The 24,690-nt window shown below is 38.0% G+C and overlaps 1 protein-coding gene across 3 annotated transcripts in view; it reads left to right on the top strand.

The window, feature by feature from the left end:
- Positions 1 to 24,690, top strand: part of mertk.L (MER proto-oncogene, tyrosine kinase L homeolog) — a 77,600-nt gene that overhangs the window by 27,053 nt on the left and 25,857 nt on the right. For all 3 annotated transcript variants that reach the window (XM_018262885.2, XM_018262883.2, XM_018262884.2), the window contains exons 5-8: positions 2,262 to 2,348; positions 10,825 to 10,940; positions 13,844 to 14,027; positions 17,243 to 17,394. In XM_018262885.2, coding sequence (XP_018118374.1) covers positions 2,262 to 2,348; positions 10,825 to 10,940; positions 13,844 to 14,027; positions 17,243 to 17,394 — 539 coding nt within the window. The remainder of the gene's footprint in view (positions 1 to 2,261; positions 2,349 to 10,824; positions 10,941 to 13,843; positions 14,028 to 17,242; positions 17,395 to 24,690) is intronic.

The following is a 24,690-nucleotide window of genomic DNA, read 5'->3' as shown; positions in this document are numbered from 1 at the left end:
TGAAGATTGGCGAGATGATTGGATCAGCCTAATTTGACCTAGCAGGACAAAGATTGCCTGAATATTAATTGAAAATTGGTGACATTGGGCACAAGGGTCACCAGTGAACAATGGGCCTCCAATGAATGATGCCCTGGGTGACTGCTCAGGTAGAATATGGAAATGTATCTCTCTAGAGCTGCAGTAAAACAGATAATACCGCTGCATATTGACCTCCCACTCACAACAAACAAGTCACAACAAAGGAGGGGTTTGTCTACTGGTAAGTTAATTAAAGGAACAATGAACACCAAAAATTCAAAGCATTTTAAAGTAATGAAAATATCATGTACTGTTGTCCTACACTGGTGAATCTGATGTGTTTGCTTCAGAATCACTACTATAGTTCATATAAACAAGCTGCTGTGTAGCAATGGTGGAAATTGAAAAAAACTATATTGCACAGGTTAAATAGTACATAACAGATAACACCATTATGTTCTACAGAACTTATGTGCCGTGTAACCTGAGCCTTTTCTCCTTTGAATGGCTGCCCCCATTGCTACACAGCAGCTTATTTATATAAACAATAGTAGTGTTTCTGAAGCAAACACAGCAGTTTTACCAGTGCAGGGCAACACTACATTATATTTTTATTACTTTAAACCACCTTAATTTTTTGATGTTAGTGTTCCTTTAACTACTTTGCAAAGACCAAACTAAAGGTGGCTATACACGATCAGAATACAATGCTGGTAATGCAGATGAGGGCTGCATTAAAAATCAGTGCAGCCCTTGATCCAACAGGATTTTAAGCCTGGTTTTCAGATCGTGTAAGCCCATCGGAGGGCCCCATACACTGGGCAATAAGCTGCTGACTTTGGGGCAAATTTATTAAAGGGTGAAGTGGCTGTAGCTAGGAAATTTGCCAGAAATCCAATCCACAGAGAAATCGCCAATTTTTTAACAGGCGTAGCAAAAGAGTACATTGAGTGAAAGAGTATATCGCTATCAAAGTTTTGCCTTTTCGCTCAAACTATCGAACTCCGCAAATTCACTAAAGTGCGAATTTTCCATTATGTTACCACTTTCGCCAAAGTTTCCTTAATAAGATGAATAATAAGCTGAAGCTACATCCTCCTCAATGTTATGTCAGTGACATCATATTCTGTATGCTGATAAGTTATAAAAATTACTTTCATATTTTAAAGTAAGATTGTCTTTGAAAGTTGAAACTATTAAATATTTTTGTTTTAATATTTTTTGTTTAATTATTTGAGGGGGATGCCACATTTGTTTTAGGGTGGGCTCATATCTATGCATTAGAGAATCTCTTTTGTGTTTATTTTGCTTCCTGGAACATATTTAATAACAAGTGGCCACTTCAAGCATTTGCACCAACATCTCTAATAAAGACATACGTATATATATTACCTGTATTTACCTGCTCTGCTAAGTGTACTAACGAGGTTTCGCTAGGCAGAAGTGAACGTTAGTGAAAGTTGCTTGGAATTAGCAATTTTTTGAACATACTAAAAAAATAACTTAAAAGTGAACCACCCCGTTAAGCAAGCAATGTAATGTGCCTCCAAAGATAGGGGGCTCAGTCACAATAATTAAAAAATATTCAAAATAACTATACAAATATTTTCAACTTTTCGACAATGCATGCAGATATTCTTTCATTACCCAAACGTAAAACTATTTCGATTAACTAAAACACTGAAAATACTTTGTATTATATTTGCATTGTATTACCGTATATACTCGAGTATAAGCCGAGTTTTTCAGCTCCCAAAATATGCTGAAAAACTCTACCTCGGCTTATACTCGGATGAATAGTCGCCGGCGCCCAAGAATAGTCGCCGGCGCCCAAGAATAGTCGCCGGCGTCCAAGAATAGTCGCCGGCGTCCAAGAATAGTCGCCAGCATCCAAGAATAGTCTCCAATAATATTCGCCGGCCTCCAAGAATGGTCGCCGGCATCCAAAAACGAGACGCCGGCACCTCCAATGGGAGCAGAAACCCTCAATTTTTTGACTGAAACTTACAGAAGCTGCTGCATTTCTCACCCTAGGCTTATACTCGAGTCAATAAGCTTTCCTAGTTTTTGGAGGTAAAATTAGGTACCTCGGCTTATACTCGGGACGGCTTATACTCGAGTATATACGGTATATTGGCTAAAGGAAAAAGCAGTAATAGGCAAATTTGCAGTTGCTATGGGAGTGTATTTTTTTCTAGATTTAACAAGTAAAACCTATATTTTTTGTCTGTCTGCAATAGGTCTAGAAGAAGCTGCAATAATCAGCTGTGAAGCACACAATAAAAAAGGCCTGACTGTGTCCAATGATGTAAGGATCAATATAAAAGGTATGACTAAGTCAAAGAAAAGTACATTTCCGTGATGATTAACATGAAGTAATTCTCCTTGTAAGGATTTCCTGACCCTTCTGTCAAAGTGAGAGTGTAATATTATACTTGTTTTACAGCTGTGTAGAGCTCTAGAAATAGCTCTTCAGATCCTAAAGCAGAACCCTTTCATTTATGAATTACACAGGGAATGACAAGGGTAATCTGATGAAGTGTTCTCAATGATGATGTTATTTAGGGGTTATTATTGTAATAGGAACAATTATTTTAATTTAATTGTTCTTTAATAATATTATTTTAATTGTTATATAGAACAACCTGTTAACAAATAGTCAGTTGTGCTTGGGGGAGGGGGGTAACCATCTTGGACATTGTTAGGAGTGTTAGTGACACTCACATGCTTATATGTGCTCTTGCCTTGGGTTGGTTAATAAGCCCAAAGCATAATATGCAGTATTGCTACCCTACTTCTTTGTTAAGCTTTACTTTGCCTTTAAAAAATAATGCAGCTCTGCAATCTAATTGAAGAGGTAAAAAGAATGGAGTTCCTGTCCGCTTTCCATAAAAATACCAGGGCCAAATATGATGAGGTGTGGGCTAACTGGGAATATCACCGCACCACAACTTTAAGTGGGAAATAGCACAGCCACTTTTACCACTAAGGTAGATGAACAGTGTTCTAGTAAGGTGTAAACTAAATGTTTTGTAATAACTCACTATAAAGGTTATTTTCTTTTTATTTGATTTAACTTTTTTATTTCCTTTTCTTCTCGTGTTCTGCATTGTTATCAGGTTAAGGCATGTATATTGAAAGTAATGTAAAATCCCTTCTTGACATTAATAATCCATGACATAGTACTCACTGCAATGTTAAAGAACAAATGAAAAAGTACACAATGTAAGTACACAATGGCCCATTACATTCTCCTTCAAACAGATTATAGCCTTTAAATTTGGAGTAATTTTATATTATAGGTTGTAAAAAGTGGCAAGCATTTGATGACCTAAGAGGGGGTAATGTGGAGATATCAGGGAGCTTTGCAATGAGCTGGAGGTGGGAGAAATAGGACAATTATAAGATACAGCTGAAGGTAACATGTTGGAGACACCATAAAACATTGAAGCAGATGTTAATCCCAAATACAGTAGCTGTGAAGTGGGATTCCAAAACATCTACTTGATGTGCTATTATAAATGAGTAGGTGATTGAAGGGATTCAGGAAAATATCAAATGTGGTTATTGCGTCTGATTGAACAGATTATCACCCCTTTAAACCATGAAGGAGAATTTACATTATTTTATTATGTGATTAGTAGCTACATGTATCTTGTCTCCTAAAGGAAAAGTGATCCCATCATATCAACCATTTGTCATGAACAAACAAAAGGGCTGTAATTTAGCTTGGCTTGGTCATATTTGAAGGTCACTTGGCGGATAAGGGTAGTGGTCATAATAAATAATTTTTTATCATTTAAAGCTTGTATTGGGTTCACAAGCTCAATTGTGGGCTGTCAGGGCAATTGGATGCAAAACCAAATAGTACTATAGGTATGGGATCCTTTTTTCCAAAAACCTGAAGTTCCCGAATTACAGAAAGGCTTCCATAGACTACATTTTATCGGAATAATCCACATTTTTAAACATGATTTCCTTTTAATCTATAATAATAAAACAATACCTTGTATTTGATCCAAACTAAGATATAATTAATCCTTATTGGAGGCAAAACCAGTCTATTGGGGTTATTTAATGTTTAAATGATTTTTCAGTACACTTTAAGGTACGAAGATCCAAATTATGAAAAGATACGTTATCCGGAAAACCCCAGGTCCTGCGCATTCTGGATTACAGGTCTCATACATGTATAAGGGGGTTATTATTTTTTTTTTTTTATAACTTGTTTTTATTTGAGGTGATAAAGCAAAATCACAAGACATATTCTGACATGTTTTCACGGAGCAGAGATTGTAGTGATTATGATATCAAACATAAACATTTCAATAACAATTTAAACATTCAGCTCAGTTACGATGAAAAGCATGGGGGGCGGATGTAGATCCTATGAGGGGTGAGTTAGATAAGAGGTCAGCAATCTGTTAGTTTGATGACTTCTGGGAGGTGCGGTATCGGATTGTAAAGATTCTTGTTGCAATGTTGTCAAGTATTGGGATGATTCCATGAGCAAAGGGTGGCCTTTGAGAGTTTCCATATCATACCATGGCGTATGCCTGAAAAGGGAAGATTGTGAGGCATTTGATCCGTTGTGGGAGGTGTGATATATAGGTAGACCAGGTGTTGAAGAATTTCGGTGTATCATGTTCTTTCCTGGTTACAGTTTCCAACCAGTCCATATGGAATATGTGATGTAATTTTTGTTATACTAATACCAATGGAGGGGGATCAGTGTGTAGCCATTGTTGCAGTATTGTTTTCCTGGTTGCTGCAGCCAGTCTCCCCATGAGGTGCTTTTCAGTTTTTTTTTATTTGTGTGAACGAAGTGGGATTGCTGAATAGGGCCCATTCTATATGTGCTTGGAGAGGTTTCCCAATCATCTGTGCACCATAAGAGATGACTTCTTTCCAGAAGGATTGCATTAAGGGACAAGACCATATGGTATGTATCAGGTTTGCTGCAGGGGTGTGATAAGGGGGTTATTTAATAAAAACACTAAGTTTTCCCAGGTGCAGTAACCCATAGCAACCAATCAGCAGGTAAGATTTGCTGGTCATCTGTTTAAAAGCAAACTTAATTTCTTATTAATTTATCTTGATGCTACGGGTTACCGTACTGGGCAAACTTAGTGTCTTTTATTACATGTGGGTGAATATGTGGTACATGTACCCCTTTGATTGGATTTGACTTGGTTGGCCATTCAATTGCTGTAACTCCAAGAGAGCACTGGTACAACCGCAGAGTACCATTATTTTAAAAATTAAAACTGGGTAAATAGATAGGCTGTGCAAAATAAAAAATGTTTCTAATATAGTTAGTTAGCCAAAAATTTAATGTATAAAGGCTGGAGTGACTCGATGTCTAATATAATAGCCAGAACACTACTTCCTGCTTTTCAGCTCTCTAACTCTGAGTTAGTCAGTGACTTGAAGGGGGGCCACATGGTACATATCTGTTCAGTGAGTTTGCAATTGATCCTCAGCATTCAGCTCAGATTCAAAAGCAACAGATATGACCCATGTGGCCTCCCCTCAAGTTACTGCCTGGTAACCAATCAGTGAAAACCAAGAGAGCTGCAAAGCAGGAAGTAGTGTTCTGGCTATTATGTTACACATCCAGTCACTCATTCGTTATGGGGCATATTTATCAAGGGTCGAATTTCGAAGTGCAAAAAACTTCGAAATTCGACCATCGAATGGGGTAGTTCGATATTCGAAGTTGAAGGATTTTTAATATCGTACGATCGTATGATGAGATCATTCGAATGGAACGATTTGAACGATTTAATCAAAAATTTTTTACCAAAAATCCTTTGATTTCTCAAAACTTGCCCAAACACTCAAGATAGGTTATAGGAGGTCCCCCATAGGCTAAAAAGCAATTCGGCAGGTTTAAGATGGCGAAGTGTTGAAGTCAAACTTTTACTTTGATTTTCGAAGTTTTTCACTTCGAATCTAAGTCGAATTTGGCCTATTTGATGGTCGAAGTATCCAAAAATGACTTCCAAATTCAAAGTTTTTGAAATTCGAAAATTCACTTCAACCCTTAGTAAATGTGCCCCTACATTTTTGCCTTACTAACTATATTAGAAACATTTCTTATTTTGCACAGCCTATCTATTTACCCAGTTTTTATTTTTATACTGAACAATTCCTTTAAGACAACATAATTTATGACCACCAGAAAAAGATTCAGTAACGAACCTGGACCAGATGTCAGGTCATTGTGCTACGTCATTTTACTAACTGAAAACAACCTTATGAATGGATATGAATAATCATGCCTACCAGCAATAAAACTTTATAGATATATAGTTGTCTGTTACATGTGAACATAGATCTGCCTTTGCCTTTTATGGATGGTGGAAATTGCTTTCAAATACATTTACAGTAATTTAGCCTATTGAAAACCTAATTCTAACTGTATTTTAGGAAGCAATGAATCATAGTTTTCCTTCCTCTACTTACTTCTACATTCACTACATTCCAGAGGAAGTGATGAACACAGCAATTGCACATCTGTAGAACAATAGGAGAAAATTATTTCCTTTGAAGCAGCTTACGGAATAGATTTATGCAAAATGGTGAATTTTCTCATTTGGAATGCTTCCAAATATTTATTCCATTGCGAGTATGGAATTTAAGTATGGTGCTAAGATGCACAGTGTCATTTTTAAATGAAACTAAGAACTATTTTGCAATAAAGAGATATAAGAATATGGTATAATATAAGAATATATTGCCTTTGGTAAAATTGTGCCAGGTAGTTCAATTTGCCATTACTTTGGTTTAGGTAACTTAGTAGTAACTCCAAGTCATCTTTTGTCAATTGTAGGATCAAACCTGATTGATCACGTTAATATTAAAGGACGTGTAAACCCCCCAACAAAAATTGGATCAGTGAACAGCCTCTTTGAAATCTTTAGATACCTGCCATTTTGGTTGTTAAAATGTTAACAGTAAGGCTGCAGCATCCCCTTAATCATTTAGAAATCCTTCTCCTCCTCTAACCCACTCTGCCCCATCCCTCAGGAATTTGCTTTGGCTGTTGGCTCATGAGCATGCTCAGTTCTTTTCAGCTCAGATTACCAAACACACCCTCCAGTCTAACAGCCAATGAAGAGATGGCATTGCTGGTTCCCATAAAAACTCTGCTCTACCTGTGTAATCCTATTTTTTTTCTCCTAACCACCTCTCCTGAGCTCAACTTAAACATTTCAATGCTCAACCCCAGCAGAACTTTTTATCAAAGTATGTTGTGCCTGTGCAAACCTGCATTCTGCATTGCATGAACTTTACAGCTCACATGTCTCAATGTTACTGATGATGTGTTGGAGGAAAAATGGCAGCCTGGTGAAAGCTATTTGGTTTAGGAAAATGTGATGGCGTTGGCAAATGGAGGAAGGTATATTCAGTACAAATGATGTGGCTTGGGAGGGGAAGATATGGCCAACTTATATACATGGTAGGCAAATGTAGGCTTTACATGCCCTTTAATGCATGTAAATTTTATGTATATAATATATATTTTTAATGAATTTTGGTGAGTTATATTTCACATCCCTCATGTTGTGCTTTAATCCGCACAACTTTTGTTTTGCGAGTTACTGGTATGTTAAAGCATTAAAGTATATGTTTTGAGTTTTAGCCATGAGACAAAGAGAGATCCATGTCTCAGAGCGACCAGTTATCAGGGGCGACAAAAAGCTGCCTCTGTAACTTTAAGAGCCAAATTTCTGTTTTTTAAAATGGGAATTCAGCTCCACTAATGTAGAGAATGTTATAGCTCTGACTAGCGATGCAGCCCCCATGATCTGCTCCAACGCTAAAGTTCTAAGTATGGAACAGGGGAGTGGGGCGGCAGCAGCCCCAGAATCAGCTCTGACTTCAACAATTTAAATATGAAGGTTGAGATGCTAAAGGTCTGTTTATTTGTTTTATCTGTTTATGAGCTGCCACGTAATGTGTATCTGAACTAAAAGCTAATTATTCATGTACAGTGGTTTTTATAATACACACTGTTTTGTGAGTAGGTAGCAGTTTAAGCAGAAAAAAGATTAGGAGTTACTAAGGATGAGGGCCAGAACTAGGGGTAAGCAGAAGAGGCACGGGCCTAGGGTGCAAACAGCGTCAGACTGGGGTGCCACATCAGGGCCGCGCCACTGTCCCATTTCTTCTCTGTTGCCCACCCCTAGTCTGTTCCATTGTCTCCACCCCTTTATACTAATGGTGGTCCTATGCTTTTAAATATGGGCGTTGGTTTGGGCAATCTCTCTCTCTCCCTCTCTCTCTTAAAAGCCGCTTACTGGCAGGGGAGGATTCAGCCTTCAGACTGAAACCAATGTTCAACATACACTGAATACAAGTAATGCTATTATGCAGAGAACTAAGTCTTTTTATACTATGACCTGAGATAAACAAGTTAGGGACCGCCATATGGGGTTTACCTTGACGTGGTACGGTGGCTTTTCAACTTTATGATCATAACTTTGTAACCAAAAACCCCTGTTTTGTAAAACACATGCACTTTCATTTATACTGAATTACTTATGAGCCAGGGGACCAGGGAAGTGCATTGTAAGTAGCACTTCCATCATACTTAAATATACTTCAATTTAGCCTTAAGAGTGCTTCCACAACCCCCCGAATTTTGTATATCCTCCCTGAAAAGTCCCAAGGTGTTCTTCTTCCCCATGTCAAATCGAACAGCATTAAGAGACCTGGCTAGACCTGCCTTTGGGCAGGTGGTAAGGACAGGGCCCTGATGCAGATTGTTCCTACTGGCCCTCCATACCACACCCCTGAATGCAAGGTACAAGTTGAGAGGGTCAAACCTACTTACCTCCTCCATCCCCCACCCTTCTCTATTGCACACTGTGTGGGGCATTGTAAATGAGCCCTCATGTGTAACATTTCAAGCCTCATTCTTTGTTAAAGGAAAAGTAAGCCCCAACAATTAAAGTGTTTTAAAGTAATACAACTATCATGTAATGTTGCGTGCACTGGTAAAACTGATCTGTTTGCTTCAGAAACAGACACAAGCTGCTGTGTAGCAATGGAGGAAATTGAAAAAAAGGCTATATGGCACAGGTTAAATAATGGATAACCGATAACACCATTATGTTCTACAGAGCTTATCTGCTATCTGCTGTGTAACCTGAGCCTTTTCTCCTTTGAATGCTCCCATTGCTACTCAGCTGCTTATTTATATAAACTGTAGTAGTGTTTCTGAAGCAAACAGAGCAGTTTTACCAGTGCAGGACAACACTGCATTATATTTTGTTATTATTTTTATACCATTTTTAAAGCACTTTTATTATATTATGTTACTATTCCTTTAAGCGTTAGCTGTTCTTTTTAAGTTTGAGAATATTGGGAGGTTTATGGGGCCAGGATCAGCTGTTTTCTTTTGAAACAGACATATTTAGTGCACTCTCAAATCCCTTTCAGTGGTACCATAATTTGTGCTCAAATGAAACCAAACAGACAAGCCCTGGTGTGTGTTGGCCCCTGACAGTTACTTTATTGTTGAGGGGTTAGCTGTCTGATCTGGGGATTAATGGGGAGACTTGTCTAAGCTGTCTTTTTTTTCCTTCCAGCCTTGGAAATGTGCCATAATAAAATAGGATGACATCCCTGAGAGTTTAGAAAGCTAATCCGACTTGCTTATTTAATTCAAACAGCTTTGTAATGCTGCACATTCTTTGGCTCACAGAAAAATCAATGCCTGTTATTTCGGTTTTATAATGCAAGCACATATGCCTGCTGCAAACAGAGCAAAGGGTAATTTAACTTGTGAACTGGGGCAGGAACGATGAGAATGAAGATGAAGAGGGTAATTTAGTAAGGACAGGGGAGGGTGCATTGTGCCTTTGGAAGTGATCTGGCTACCCTACTGTAGTCATGTAAAACAGGAAGGCAGCAAGTTATCATCCGTGCACTTTTACCTATAACAAAGTCAACTTTCTTGAAAAAAATATTTTTCTTTGCGAAGAAATTAGGAGTTCTCATATGACCAATAAACCAGAGGGGGTAAGATTTCACTTCTTGTTCTGGGTACAGAGGCAACCTGCTGACTAATGAGTGACACAGGCGAACGATAATGACTTCCCCTATTTGCAAAAAGAAAAAATGGTAAATAATGTCTTATAAAAGTAGCGAAACAGAAAGAGGTCTATGTTACATCACAAGACTTCTCTTTCATGAGCTGTTTGGGTATCCCAGCTCCCTGAATTCTTGATTGTGGAGTTCAGTTCAGATGTTTAGATTTTATAGTATATTTGTCAATTGAATGAGAACATTCTTGAAAAAGTCCTCCAACGCTACTAAAAAAAGTTGTTTTTTCTTTAATAAACCAGCACTAACATTTTATCTTTTTCTATGTCTGTGTTTCTGGTAAGATCATTAATTACACACTGAGCAGGGTTCAAGCAAGAACAGGAACAAGCCTCAATGCTATTCACACTTTGCACCCTGTCCCATGGGTTCAGAAGAGCAAGGCTGCAAAGGAGCCCTGTACTTATCTCCTTCCTTATGGCAGGGCACTCAATTAAATGCTTGATCATTTACTCTGGAGAAAAACATTCATTTATTAATGCCCCAGGATTGAGCACAAGAGCACTAATGGACACACATTCATGCCCCTTTGTGCTCATTCAGTTCAGCTGTGACTAGGGTTGCCTTGCTGGAAACTTACATTTGGGTAACATTGTAGACTTCAAACATACTGTCAACAAATGCAAAATTTGTGATGCAAAAATGTTGTATTTGTTGTATTTTCTTATATATTCATTTTATTCACAGGTATCCCATCCCCATTAATCAAGGTTGAAGTTGTTAAAAGCATGGCACATGGTATTTTATTATCCTGGATTCCTGGATTCGATGGTTATTCTCCACTGAGTGTCTGCATGATACAGGTAAATTTGGGGATGATGCTAGCTAAGGAATTGTACTGACATGTTTATGTATAATATCATTAATTCAGTTTATTTTTACAGTGGCTATACAAGGCCATAGATCTGCCAGCAGAGGTTGACCAGGGGCAGAGTTAAAGAAGCGTAGGGGGGAGATTTGTGGTTGGTACACAAATGCGGCTTGATTTAAGCAACAACTGAATTTGCTTGCTAGTTCCTATGAATACCTGAGCAGTGACGACTGAACGTACTACACATTTTTTACAGTTGTTTAAATCTCCTGTGAACAAAGTCCCCGGTGCTCTGGGTGCCGGTAGGAACGATGAAGTGAGAATATTCATGCAATCGGTGAAGGAAGGGGGTGGTTGGCGCATATGGACAGGGCACTGGGAGTGGCTGCCGGAGGGGGCCTCAGCCAAAAGGGGGGGAGAATATGTAAATCAGAAATCTTGGCAACTGTCAGCTTAAGAACCATTAAAAAGCCTATTAAAAACAAATATCAAGATGCCTGAATAATGTTGATGTTCTCCTCTGCCACTATAGAGCTGCTCCCTAAACTTGAGCCTGTAGAACTTCTGCTGAATGGTTGCTGACCTTCCTGCTCCTTCACAATGTACAATGCATTCTGTCTGTTTTTCATTAATTTAAAAGTTACTTGTAAAATGTAATTGCAAATTAAATGATTATTTGTCCATTTTTCATTCATTGAAACAATGTCGCCCTTCTGCAGCCAAGACCTGAGTTTCCGCAATGCCTTGCTTGCTTCTTCACAGGTCTGTTAATCACCTGGTTTCTCAGAAGTGAAGAGAATAGAAAGGGTTAGAGAAATACTGCTTTCATTTGAAATTACATTTTACAAATAACTCACCTATGTTCTTTTTTTGTATATTTTAATATCAAACACTAAGATGCAGAAGAGTATGAATGCCTTACTGTGGCCCATGCCAAAACACACAGACCATGCTAAATTAAAACTGAGCAGAAAAAGCCCAAAGAATGCAAGTCATGCCATATGAAGAGGATGCCAACACTGGTTCTAGCTTTCATTTCTTGAGAGAAGTCCTTTGGCTATGCTTTTTGGTCCTATTACTTTGCTTTAAAGATTTAGCTCTATTGTCTGAGCATTGTTACATATCTGGTAATGCCCAAATTACAGAAAAACACCCAGGCCCCAAGTATTCTGGATAATAGACCCCGAACCTGCATTATTTTCAGTGAAAATATACAAAAGAATTATCAATTTCACTGACTTTCAGCATCTAGAATGCAGGTGCTGAATTTTGAGTGGGGCAAGGTATGTTTTAATTCCCTTTACCCCTTTGCTTTTTAACACTGAACCCATCCTTTATTGAAGGCAAATGAAGTATATGCTTTTTTCCACTGGAGATATAAACATAGCAGTGTAAACATTCAACAAACGGGGCCCAAAAAGTGTGTAATAATTAGGAAAACCGTTACGCTGGAGGTGAACTGTGACTCATTTTTAGAGACCACCCACCTGACTCTAACGCTGTCTGCGCTTTCATGTAAATGGCTGATTGCTCTCAAATAAAAAGTAAAACAAAATACGTAAATATGAGCTGGTGCCGTGTGTAGTCAAATAGGAGCCTGTGACCTGCTATATGTTTGCAAAGGGAAACTGGGAGTTATGTCTAAGGCTGGGACAAAAAAGGTAGACGTTATGCCCTGTGGATTTTTAAGTACACAAAGCTAATATTTTGCTCAGTGCTCATGCAATATTCCTTTGTTCCAGTTCAGTGCAGGAAGCCTTATAAAAGGGGCTGTTTCCTGCATTCCCCAAGAGGCACAGGAAAGGGTGTAACTGTTACGGTGGAATTTGGGCTTTTGTTGGGAATGTTCATATTTTGTTCCCAGTTACTGAGATTTCATTTATTTTCATTGCTAAGGCAATCCCCCATAGGCAATAATAGGCACTCATTTTGCCCAGGTGCTGTAACACACAGCAACCAGTAAAGTGTTTGCATTTAAACTGGTGACCTGTTAATGCTATTTGCTGATTGGCTGCGAGATCTGGGCAAACTGGGCAAACTTTTGTTTATTATATAACACACAGATGTATTAAAACCTGCTGTCAGTAGCAATGACATTATGAATTTAATGGACATGTTCCATTACACCCTATGTTTAGTTATACCATGTAGGTTTGGTTTTTCACTATATCTGGAAATTCTGTTATGAAACTGCATGTTTTTTTTATATTTTAGATGATAAATTGATGCTAGGAATATTTCAGTTTTACTGCACACAAAATAATCTACTTGATAAAATATACATCAAGGGCTTCTGGCTGTAAAGTACATAGATATAAAGAAGTTATTGAGGCTTAGATGTGCCAGAATCACAAGGTGTTGAGGCACAATATCCATCGTTCTCAGTCAGACCTGACAATATGTGAAAATAATATGGTACTGGGCTTTATAATATTCAAGAATTGAGCCCTAAAAAGTTCACAGGATACCTACCATGCATTGCATGATTATTGGGCACCCCTATTCCAGTTCCTTTGCATTCTACAAACCCATTTTCAAAAATTATTTCTGTCCAAAAGATGAGCACCATTCTTCTGTATAGTTGATTTATTTAAATAGAAGAAAATAGGGCTTTATCAAGTGACAGAGAGTGAAATAGCTGACAGTTATGTTGATGGGTTACAGTCTGTATATGATGTAGAACTGCAGATCATTATCTCTGTGATTTTCCACCCACAAGTGACATTTAGAGTTATTGTCCCTATTGAGAAACCATTATTACACAAGACTTTGGCTAACATGTATTGATATAATTGCTGTTTTATAGGAAGTGCCATTGCACAATCCAAAGATAATAACAAGACTAGTAGAGATGAGGAGCTACTGTATGTTTTATTTTTTATTTTTTAATTACAGGTGAAGGAAGATCTACATGAAAATGCTAGCAACACAAGGTACTTTAACACCTCAGTGCCTCCCTATGAATATCAGATTGACAGACTGAAGGCATATACCAAATATTACTTTAGTGTCTCCTGTAAGAATGAAGTGGGCTGGTCTCCACCAAGTTTATGGATTGTTAACAGTACAACAGAAGGGGGTAAGTACTGTAAAACAACCACAACAGTTTTTCTACAATAGAGAAATTCTGATTTTTTAGGTTCAAACACACCTTTTAAAATTCATCATTTGATAATGGACCATAGCAAAGTTCCCTGTATTTGAAAACATCTATACTATGGTTTAAAGGAGAAGGAAAGGTTAAAAGCTTTATCAGAAAGGTCTATATGAATATACTAGTAAACTCTCAAAGTAATGCTGCTCAGAGTCCTCTGTCAAAAGACACCTCAAAGCACCTCAGTTCTTTCCTTTTATTGTGTAAACATGGGCTTCTGTATCAGACTTCCTGTTTTCAGATTAAACCTCCAGGGCTTGGGCTTGAGCATGCTCAGTTTGCTCCTCTCCTCCTCCCCTCCCTGATGGTATCTGAGCTATGAGCGAGCAGGGAGATACTCAGGCAGGAAGTGATGTCACAGTAAGCAGATATGGCAGCTGCTATCCTAAACAAACAGAGACAGTGTCTAGAGCTGTTTATTCTAAAGAATAAAAATGGCGTTTTAGCTTGCACTGTTGTAGCTAATCTATTGGCAATAAACTGCCTTGGTAGCTGTCCTTCTCCTTTAAGCCATAGTCATAATTTCAATTACCAAAAGTATATACAAGACCAAATAAGTGTTTACCCCAAATCTCCAAAACAGAGAATTTGGTGGTAAATAGAAGAACACTAGGTATTCTCGCCGAATCTCATCCTAACTTGCTTTCAGGCTGAGACCCCACAGCTGTTCAGGGCTCACTAGGGAGGGGAGCCCCACATTCTGGGGTTGCTGTATAGCAACAAAACCAACATCATTAGTATGATTATTTCCATCACGTACATGCAAGGTTGATAAACTTTCTATTTCTATTGAAAATAGTCCATTTCTTAACAAGCCAAATGGGCAAATTGATCCATCCAGAGTATACCTACCAAAAGAGCAGTGCACAAAGGGTGTGGCAAACCTGCATAATTTTGTAACCTATCAGTATAAAATTCAAACCATTTAGTATCCTGGTAAAAATTGTAGCATTGCAATGAAGATGGGGTGCTTAATGCTTTGCTTGGAAATAAGCTAGTTAGGCTCTGTGTTGCATGTTTTGTATGGCTGTTTAGGTTTTGGTCCATATGCAATGTTCCTGTCTACCATCAGGGTAATATATAATTCATCAAAGATTTATCTAGAATCAACAGGCTCAAATACAATCCTCACAGTGCTTCAAGGATTCTTGTCAAAGAGGGTTGTCTCTGAACAATTAATTTCATGGCACAATAAAATGTTTATTTGCATGGAATGATACCTGTGTCCGTCCCCCACACACACACACAATTGTTAGTCTGTCTCCTCTATAGTTACAACACTCTTTAGAGTATGGTAAACATTTTGCCATGTATATGACATGTGAGACCTAACATTACATAGTCTCCTTATTAATACAGTATACATACAAATGTAGATTTATAAATTACAGGTATGGGATCCTTTATCCAGAAAGCTCCGAATTACGGAAAGGCCGTCTCCCATAGAATCCATTATAATCAAATAATTCAAATTTCTAAAAATGATTCCCTTTTTCTCTGTAATAATAGTACAGTAGCTTGTACTTGATCCCATTAAGATGGAATTAATCCTTATTGGAAGCAAAACCAGCCTATTGAGTTTATTTAATGTTTATATGATTTTATAGTTGACTTAAGGTATAAAGTTCCAAATTACCGAAAGATCCGTTATCCTGAATACCCCAGGTCCTGAGCATTCTGGTTAACAGGTCCCATACCTGTACAAGGAGTAACAGCAAGTGCAACAAAAATGATATGAGAGCTAAGCCACAATATAAATGTCTCATACAGCATCAGGAAAAACATCAGAATGCTTGTATGGCCTGCATATATCTGTTCTTTACATATATACTGTATTAAAAACATCATCCAATAGGTTACTAACCATTGGGTCTTGAACAAAAGCTTTAAAGGGGTGGTTCACATTTAAGTTAACATTTAGGGGCAGATTTATCAAGGGTCGAATATTGAAGTAGAAAATACTTCGAAATTCGACCATCGAATAGAATCCTCCGACTAAAGTGGTGGTTCACATTTAAGTTAACATTTAGGGGCAGATTTATCAAGGGTAAAATTTCGAAGTGGAAAACACTTCAAAATTCGACCATCGAATAGAATCCTCCGACATTCGAAGTCGGAGGATTTTATTCATCGTACGATCGTATTCTGATCGTAGTACGATTGTACTTCGACTCGTACGATTTTAACGTACGATTTTACTTCTAAACCCAAAAACTTAGAAATATGCTCTGGAAGGTCCTCATAGGCTAACATAGCACTTCTGCAGGTTTAAGTTGGTGGAGTTTTGAAGTCGAAGTTTTTTTTAAAGAGACAGTAATTCGATTATCGAATGGTCAAATATCTGAACGATTTTTACTTCAAATCGAAGTCGAAGTAAATTCGAAGTAGTAGTATCCTATTCGATGGTTGAAGTATTCAAAAAATTACTTTGAATTTTGAATTTTTTTACTTCGAAAATTCCCACTAATTCACTTCGAGCCTTGATAAATCTGCCCCTTAGTATGTGATAGAATAGCCAATTCTAAGCAACTTCATTTTTTTATAGCTTTTTAATTATGTGCTTTTCTATTCAGGCCCTCTCCTATTCGTATTCCAGCCTCTTATTCATCAGTGTGTGGTTGCTAGGGTAATTTGGACCATAGCAAACAGATTGCCTAAACTGCAGACTGGACAGCTGCTGAATAAAAAGCTAAATAACTCAAAAACCTTAAATAATAAACAATGAAACCCAATTGCAAATTGTCTCAGAATAGTATTCTCGTCATCATACTAAAAGTTAACTTAAAGGTGAACAACCCCTTTAACTTTTCTATGGATTGTGTTTCCTCAGGACCGAATCTTCAGTATTTTGATATAATAAACAGTATGCTTGTGTTAAGTAATACTGGCCCAGATTGGATTTGACAGGAACGCCTTGTCTCTCAATTTAATACCATATTTTTCCATAGACTTTTTAGAGTTTTTATGAGATACATCATGGGAAGAGATTCTGTCCTCAAATTAAATCTGGCTCTTTGTCAAATTTCCACTGTCTAAATCAACTAGATGAACTGCCTGAGATATCTGCCTGATACTGCCTGAGTTTCCTACTTTCCTTTTCATTTGTGTTTACAACTGTAAATGGAAATATTTCTCTCCAGCTCCATCGGCTGCTCCACAGAATATATCAGTGGCGATAAATAACTCTCGTTCTGTTGTTGAAGTGTTGTGGGTCAATCCTCCAGTTACGGAGATGAATGGGAAACTTCAGGGTTATAAAATAACACACAAATGGAAAGTCTATGGACGTGATGTAAGTAAGCATTTTATTTTATTTCAGTAAAGAACCCTTAAAGGAACAGTAACACCAAAAAATTAAAGTGTTTTAAAGGAAAGGCAATATAATGTACCGTTGCTCTGCAGTGGTAAAACTGGTGTGTTTGTTTCAGAAGCGCAAATATAGTTTATATAAATACACTGCTGTGTAGCTATGGGGGCAGCTATTCAAGCACATGATACACATTAGATAACAGATAAGTTCTGAAGTCCCTTTGTATACCACATAGCTTATCTGTTATCTGCTGTGTAACCTGTAACCCTTTTTTCAGCTTTTATTTTTTGGTGTTACTGTTCCTTTATTTAATTAAAGATACAGATGATAGAATAAAAATGGCAATTACCCTGGCACGTTAATAATTAGAATAGAGATATGTATGTGATTCAGGGACAGATAAGCCTGGTGTTACCTCTGTTATCAGTATTGATCTCCTTAAGCTATGAAAGGAGAAGGAAAAGCTAAAACTAAGTAAGCTTTATCAGAAATGTCTATATAAATACTCCAGTAAACCCTCAAAGTAATGCTGCTCTGAGTCCTCTGTCAAAAGAAACACCACATTTATTTCCTTCTGTTGTGTGCACATGGGCTTCTGTATCAGACTTCCTGTTTTCATCTTAAACCTCCAGGGCTAGGGCTTGAGCATGCTCAGTTTGCTCCTCTCTCTCTCCCTCCCTTCTCCCCTCACTGCTGTAATCTGAGTCCAGAGCTATGACTGAGCAGGGAAACTCAGGACTGATGTGATGTCACCCCAAGTGAATATGGCAGCTGCTATCCTAAACAAACAGAGAGAGCTTCTAGAGCTGTTTACTTCAGGTATAGTAAAGCATTTGGCAGAATAAATATAGGGGGTTATTTACTAAACTCCGAATGCAAAAATCATGAATTTTTTTAAAAAAAATCATGAGTTTTTCAGAATTTATTAAACCCAGAGGATGGAAAAGTCAGAATCTGAAAATCCAGCATCTCAGACCTGTTGAGGTTGCATATAAGTCAATCGGAGAAGTCTCTGAAGTTTTCGGGTGAAAATTATGAAAAAATCGTGAAAATCGTGTGAAAAAGTCCCAAAAATTTGTGAAAATTAGATTTTTTTTCCGGAATAGCAAATTTTCAGGAAAATGTGATAATAAATAAGCGTAAAAAACCCAAGGGATCGGAGTTTGTAGCACAAAATATTGAGATAAATTCGGACTTTGATAAATAACCCCCATAGTGTTGTAGCTTGCACTACTGTGGCTAATCTATTGGCAATAAAATGCTTTGGTAGCTTTCCTTCTCATTGCAGTTTCTAAAATCTGCTAGCACTAGTTTTAAGTATGAAGGGCCTTAGTCTCATGGGAAGGTGCCAATAACAGCCATAGATAAATGGGGCAATATGAGAAGTTTAGGGATAGTGATGAAATATGGATAGCTGGGAGAGAGGCCCAGCATAGGTTTTGATTGGCAAATTTGTTTTCAGTAGCAGATACATGGGCCAATTACCGTCTTGTTAGTGGAATCTTCATAACCAGTATTTAATGGTTTATAGTACAGCCTGCCTTTGTGTAACATACTGGCAATAGTAATATTCTTGTGGCATGAGCTCTGTTTCAATGCACTTGTTTCTCTAGACTTTACCAAAGGCAGGACAAACAAATCCCAGCTAAAAGCCACATCCTGGAACATTATAGCTGGAGGTCACATGGGAGATGATATTTTGGAGTCTTCATTTGGCAGAAAGTATTGGTTTGACTGGAAACAGCCTCCCCTCAGAGTGTTGTGCAGTAGGTGTGAGGAGTACACTGAGTGGTTGTTTAGCAACACAGATGTTTCATATATTTATTCCTTGTGAACCCAGTCCATCCCTGTGACATATTGTGCTCAGTTAGTGCCATTGTTTTCTTTTGTGGTCCAGATGCATGTTCTGTGCAGAAGGTCAAGGGGAGTATGTGCTAACTGTTCCCAGCAACCTAGGATTTACATAGCTTTGCTATTGGCTTCTGCCTGGATTGTCAGCTCCTTGCCTTATGCCTTGCCAAAGTTTGCCCAAATGCCATAACCCTGCTGCTACCTGACGATTGGCTGGTACAGGCTTCTGGCACTTTGTATTACAAAAGTATTATTTATAACTATTATAAGAAATAATTAAGGCCATAATAACTAAAAAAAACCACAATAACCAAATATCTTAGTATGTCATCAAGCCAAGCCTTACCCCCTAGATAGGTCACATCTAACACTTAAATGACTTAATCAAAATTAGGATTCATCATACATGTTTATAAATAATGCATCTAATTTGTGTGATGTCCTCACTAAACGTAGTTGGTATCCTGAATTCCAAACGAATACTACTGTCATTCTCTTTTCAAAGGACAATAATTCAGAGATGTACTAAGGAGCTTATTTGAGAAAACAAGGGTTCAGCCACTAGAATTGCACCAATTGATTCCATACACATATGAGACTATTGGCACTCCTCTATATGAGCAGCTTTCACCAGTTGACCTGTTTAGTGTTCCTAGATTCAGCATGCTTGGGCATATGAGTTCCTTGTACATAACACCTGCCTTAAACTGACTTTAAGTGGGTTATTTATCAAAGGTCGAGTTTGTGAGGTGTTTTTATACCTCGAATTAACTCACAACTCAAATGTTTTCCGATTTAAGGGGTGAAAAACGCAAATACTTGAATTTATCACATTTTACGGGGGGAAAAAACTTGAATCGCTCAAATTAATTGAGTTTTTGAGGGAAACCAAATAAAAAAACCTGAACATCATGAAGGCTGCAAACATCTTAGAAGATTCTAACTCTTGCGAAGGCTCATGGAATGAGATGCCGCTGGTGCTCCATATCTTCCTTGCTATGATGAGGCCTTCCGGGGTTGTTTGGTTCGTTTCAGCACGGCATGGAGAGACATCAAAGGAGTGCTTCTGATTTAAAAACTTTTGTGGAGGCTACAATCATCTTCAAATGGTTCAAGAGGCCTCTGCCATTGACTTCTACATGACCTTGACAGGTTTTAGCTGGATTATTTTCCAATGCGAGCTATTTCCAGCTTCAGGATATAATTAAAAAAATTGACTTCTTTAAAAAAAAAAAATGTTTTTTATCACTCAAAAATAATTTTTTTTGTCTGAAAAATACACCTGAAAACACATATTTTTCAAGTAAAAAAACAACTCGCCCTTTGATAACCCCCTAAGTTTAGGGCTCTATTTGTTGTTGTATCTAGAGGTGTTCATTGTTGTCCCAGTTAAATCGTACCAGATCCAGATTGTGTACTTGAAATGCCAGGTCCTATTTTGAATACCAGAGACCCAAACAGCCCCCCCCCACCCTCAATAAATAGTGACTGTCTTTGGCATCTTACAGCAGCCCCTCTGGCATTTGACAGAATTTAATGATTTCCAGTCCAGGCCAAAAAATAAGAGTCTCCTACCTTGACAAATGCCATTGTCGGGTGCACCTCTCTTGACAATCTCTCAAGAGTCTCTCTACTAGTTGGACCATACTAAATGTCAGGCATAAAGAAATTGGATACACATATATGTACTCATAATGCTGGATTTTGTTCTACTAGAAAAATATTATGACTTGTGACCAACATAAAAGAGCTGATGTCTCCCAATGGGCAGAATTATGACTTGTGACTCAGTGGTCTCTGTTCCTCTTATGAAAAACTAACTCAGCATGTTTTCTTCATTCTCGACCGTTAAAAGGAAAACTGTGGTTTACCGCCAGCAGTACTGTTATTGTTTTATCTTGGGTTTTTCCGGTCATTTAATTCACTTGAACTTATTTTATTTTGTCTTGGCCACACGATAAGGGGCATTGTGCAGTTGCTGATTAGCTGAATAGACTACAGCCCACTACATAAATGACCCCCAGCTTGTAAAGGCCTTTAGTATGGTAAGAAAAAAAAAAATAAGAATCACACAGTATGGGCCATCTGGGGGATGTCTTTGGAAGATAATAATTATTATCCCAAAATCTCAAAGCATAGACCAGTAGTAATATCAGGGCACACTAATGTACACCTTTAAAGGAAAACTATACCCCCCAAACAATATAGGTCTCTATTAATAGATACTGAGTAAAACAGCTCATGTGTAAAACCCTGCTTCATGCTTCATGTAAATGAACCATTATCATAATAATATACTTTTTTAGTAGTATGTGCCATTGGGTAATCATAAATAGAAAATTGCCATTTAAAAAAATATGGGCCGCCCCCTGAGATCGTAAGATTCACTGTGCACACATACAAGCCACATGTAAGGTCACATGAGCCAATTAACAGACAGAGTTCTGCCTTTTGCTTCCTCACTTCTTCCTGTTACAGTTAGTGTTGTAGTATTTCTGGTCAGGTGATCTCTGAGGCAGCACAGATAGAGTCACGAAATGGTGGTTCAAGGCAAGAGATGTATTATGTAAATATATATTCCAGTTTGGTAAGATTCTTTAATGTGTCATTCAATTTGATATAAACTATCTGTTGCTTAAGTATTCATTTTGAGGGTATAGTTTTCCTTTAAAATATTAGTTTAAGGGGTAGATTTATCAAAGGTTGAAGTGAATTTTCAAATTAAAAAACGTTGAATTTCGAAGTAATTTTTGGGTACTTCGACCATCGAATAGGCCAAATTCGACTTCGAGTTCGAATTGAAATTGAAAAACCTTTGAAAATTTGACCACTTGAAAATCGAAGTACTGTCCCTTTAAAAAACTTCTACTTTGACACTTTGCCACCTTAAACAAACAGTAACGTCAAAAAATAAAAGTGTTTTAAAGTAATGAAAATATAATGCAGTGTTGCCCTGCACTGGTAAAACTGTTGTGTTTGCTTAAGAAACACTACTATTGTTTATATAAATAAGCTGCTGTGTAGCAATGGGGGCAGCCATTCAAAGGAGAAAAGGCTCAGGTTACACAGCAGATAGCAAATAAGCTCTGTCTGTCGAAGGGTGTTATCTGTTATCCATTAGTTAACCTGTGCCATATAGCCATTTTTCAATTTCCGCCATTGCTAAACAGCAGCTTGTTTATATGAACTATAGTAGTGTTTCTGAAGCAAACAGATCAGTTTTACCAGTGCAGGGCACCACTACATGATATTTTCATTACTTTAAAACACTTTAATTTTTTGGTGTTACTGTTCCTTTAAACCTGCCAAATTGCTGTTTAGCCTATGGGGGACCTCCTAGAACCTATCTGAGGCTTTTGGGCAAGTTTTGAGAAGTCAATGGTTTTTTTTTTTGAATATCCTTTGAATCTTTCGATTCGAAGGGTTAAATCGTTCGATCGTACGATTTTACTTCGATCATAATTCAATCGAATACGGCCGTTTTCGCTGGAAAAAATACTTCGACTATCGAAGTACTCAAATTCGATGGTCGAATTTCGAAATTTTTTTACTTTGAAATTCGATCCTTGATAAATATGCCCCTAATTGTTCCGAAATCCTTCAAAGCATACATTGATGCAATACAAAATGACATATAAAGACACCCACAAACCCACCCAATTAATACCCATCAACCAACCACCCACAATGAGGAAGCTTCTTCTGATTTGCAACAGCACAAAAAAAAAATTCTAACCACTTCAATGTATTTTTTTTACCACAATGAAACAAAATCTGTAAACTGCACAGAAAAAATGATCGGCATATCTGCTCATGTGATAATAAGTGCTTAGAAGGCAAGATTTATTAAGTCACTGCTTGTATTTTTACTAGGAAAACCTTTGCGTCAGCTGGGTGTAATGCAATTTTGCCATAGTTCTGAAATTTTCCCATGTTGGGTTGTGTTGACATCTACACAAACCTAGGAACAAAATAAGGCACCAGAGTGAAACATTTTGCAAATAGGGCACAGAGCAGGGGTCCCCAACCTTTTTTTTTTTTTTTTTACCCGTGAGCCACATTCAAATGTAAAAAAGACTTTGGGAGCAACATATGCATGAAATAAGTTCTTGGTGGTGCCAAATAAGGGCTGTAATTGCCAATTTTGTAGCCCTATGTGGACAGTCATCAGCCTTAGGAGGCTATGTTTGGCAGTACACCTGTCTATTAAGCAACCAAAACTTGCCTCTAAGCTTGGAATTGAAAAATAAGCACCTGCTTTAAGGCTTCTGATAGCAACTTCCAAGGTGTTGGCGTGTAACATTTTGCTAATGAGCCACTGTTTGGGGATCACTGGCATAGAGTATGTGTGTGTCAATGGGTGTCCCTGGGTGAACTATTTATTAACCAAACACCAATAGAATATCCCCTGCACTGTCCTGTGTTGGTCCATTTTTTGGAACCCGTACCAGACCCGTACCCGCAACCTGCAATCCGCAACCAGGACCCGCAACCTGCATTCTTACCCTCTTGGACCCGCTACCCGGCCCACAAGTACCTTATCCGCAACCGGACCCGCTGACCATCAAGAATCAGGAAGTGATGTCATTGTAAACAGGAAGTGACATCATCGGAAGTAGGCGTGATCAGGGAAAAAAGGAGTAAAACAGGAAGTGTTGTCATTGTAAACTGGACGTGACATCATTGGAAGTAAGCGTGATCAGAAAAAAGGAGTAAAAATTGATATTGAGAAGACCAGCGGCCCGACCCGCGACCCGCAAACCCTAAGAACCGCCGACCGCGTCTTTACCCGGAACCCCGGAACTTCTACCAGCAACCCATAGGGTACAGCAGGTTTTTGCGGGTAACCTGTGGGTACCCGACCCGCTGCAGGACTCTTCCCTGCACATCTTTAGATGAGAGCAATCATGTCTTACAAAAACTGATGGGAAGTACAGAGCCATCTCAATAACCAGAGAATCATTATTTGAACCTCGCTCCCGGTTCTTGGAAGGGCAATATATCTGCCTATTCATATTATGGCACTGCTTCTACAAAGGCCCTCTGTATTAAGCTCCACTGTACCTCTGCCAGTTTTAGGATTCATTTCATTGTCTTATTATGGGGTTATTCAAAAATAGCATCTTATTTTTATGGTATTTGACCAGACATGAACATAAAATACTTTTATCCACATTTGTAGCCTGTGATTTCTGTACTTACCATCTTTTTTGTAGAGCGATTGATTATCTTCATCTCTTGTTTCACATTTCACAATCATTTCTAAATAGACTGCCTAAAAAATTATTAAAAGGGAAAATATAGCTCCAAAATATATTGCTGGAATATACATAGCATCCGGCTTCTAAACTGGTTTCAAGGTTGAATAAAAGATATTATCCTTATTCTTTCCAGTTAATCAGCCAGGATTTTAGCTCCTGCATAGTG

Source organism: Xenopus laevis, chromosome 5L, assembly GCF_017654675.1.
Source record: "Xenopus laevis strain J_2021 chromosome 5L, Xenopus_laevis_v10.1, whole genome shotgun sequence".
Lineage (NCBI taxonomy): Eukaryota > Metazoa > Chordata > Amphibia > Anura > Pipidae > Xenopus > Xenopus laevis.
This window is presented reverse-complemented; position numbering and strand designations above follow the sequence as displayed.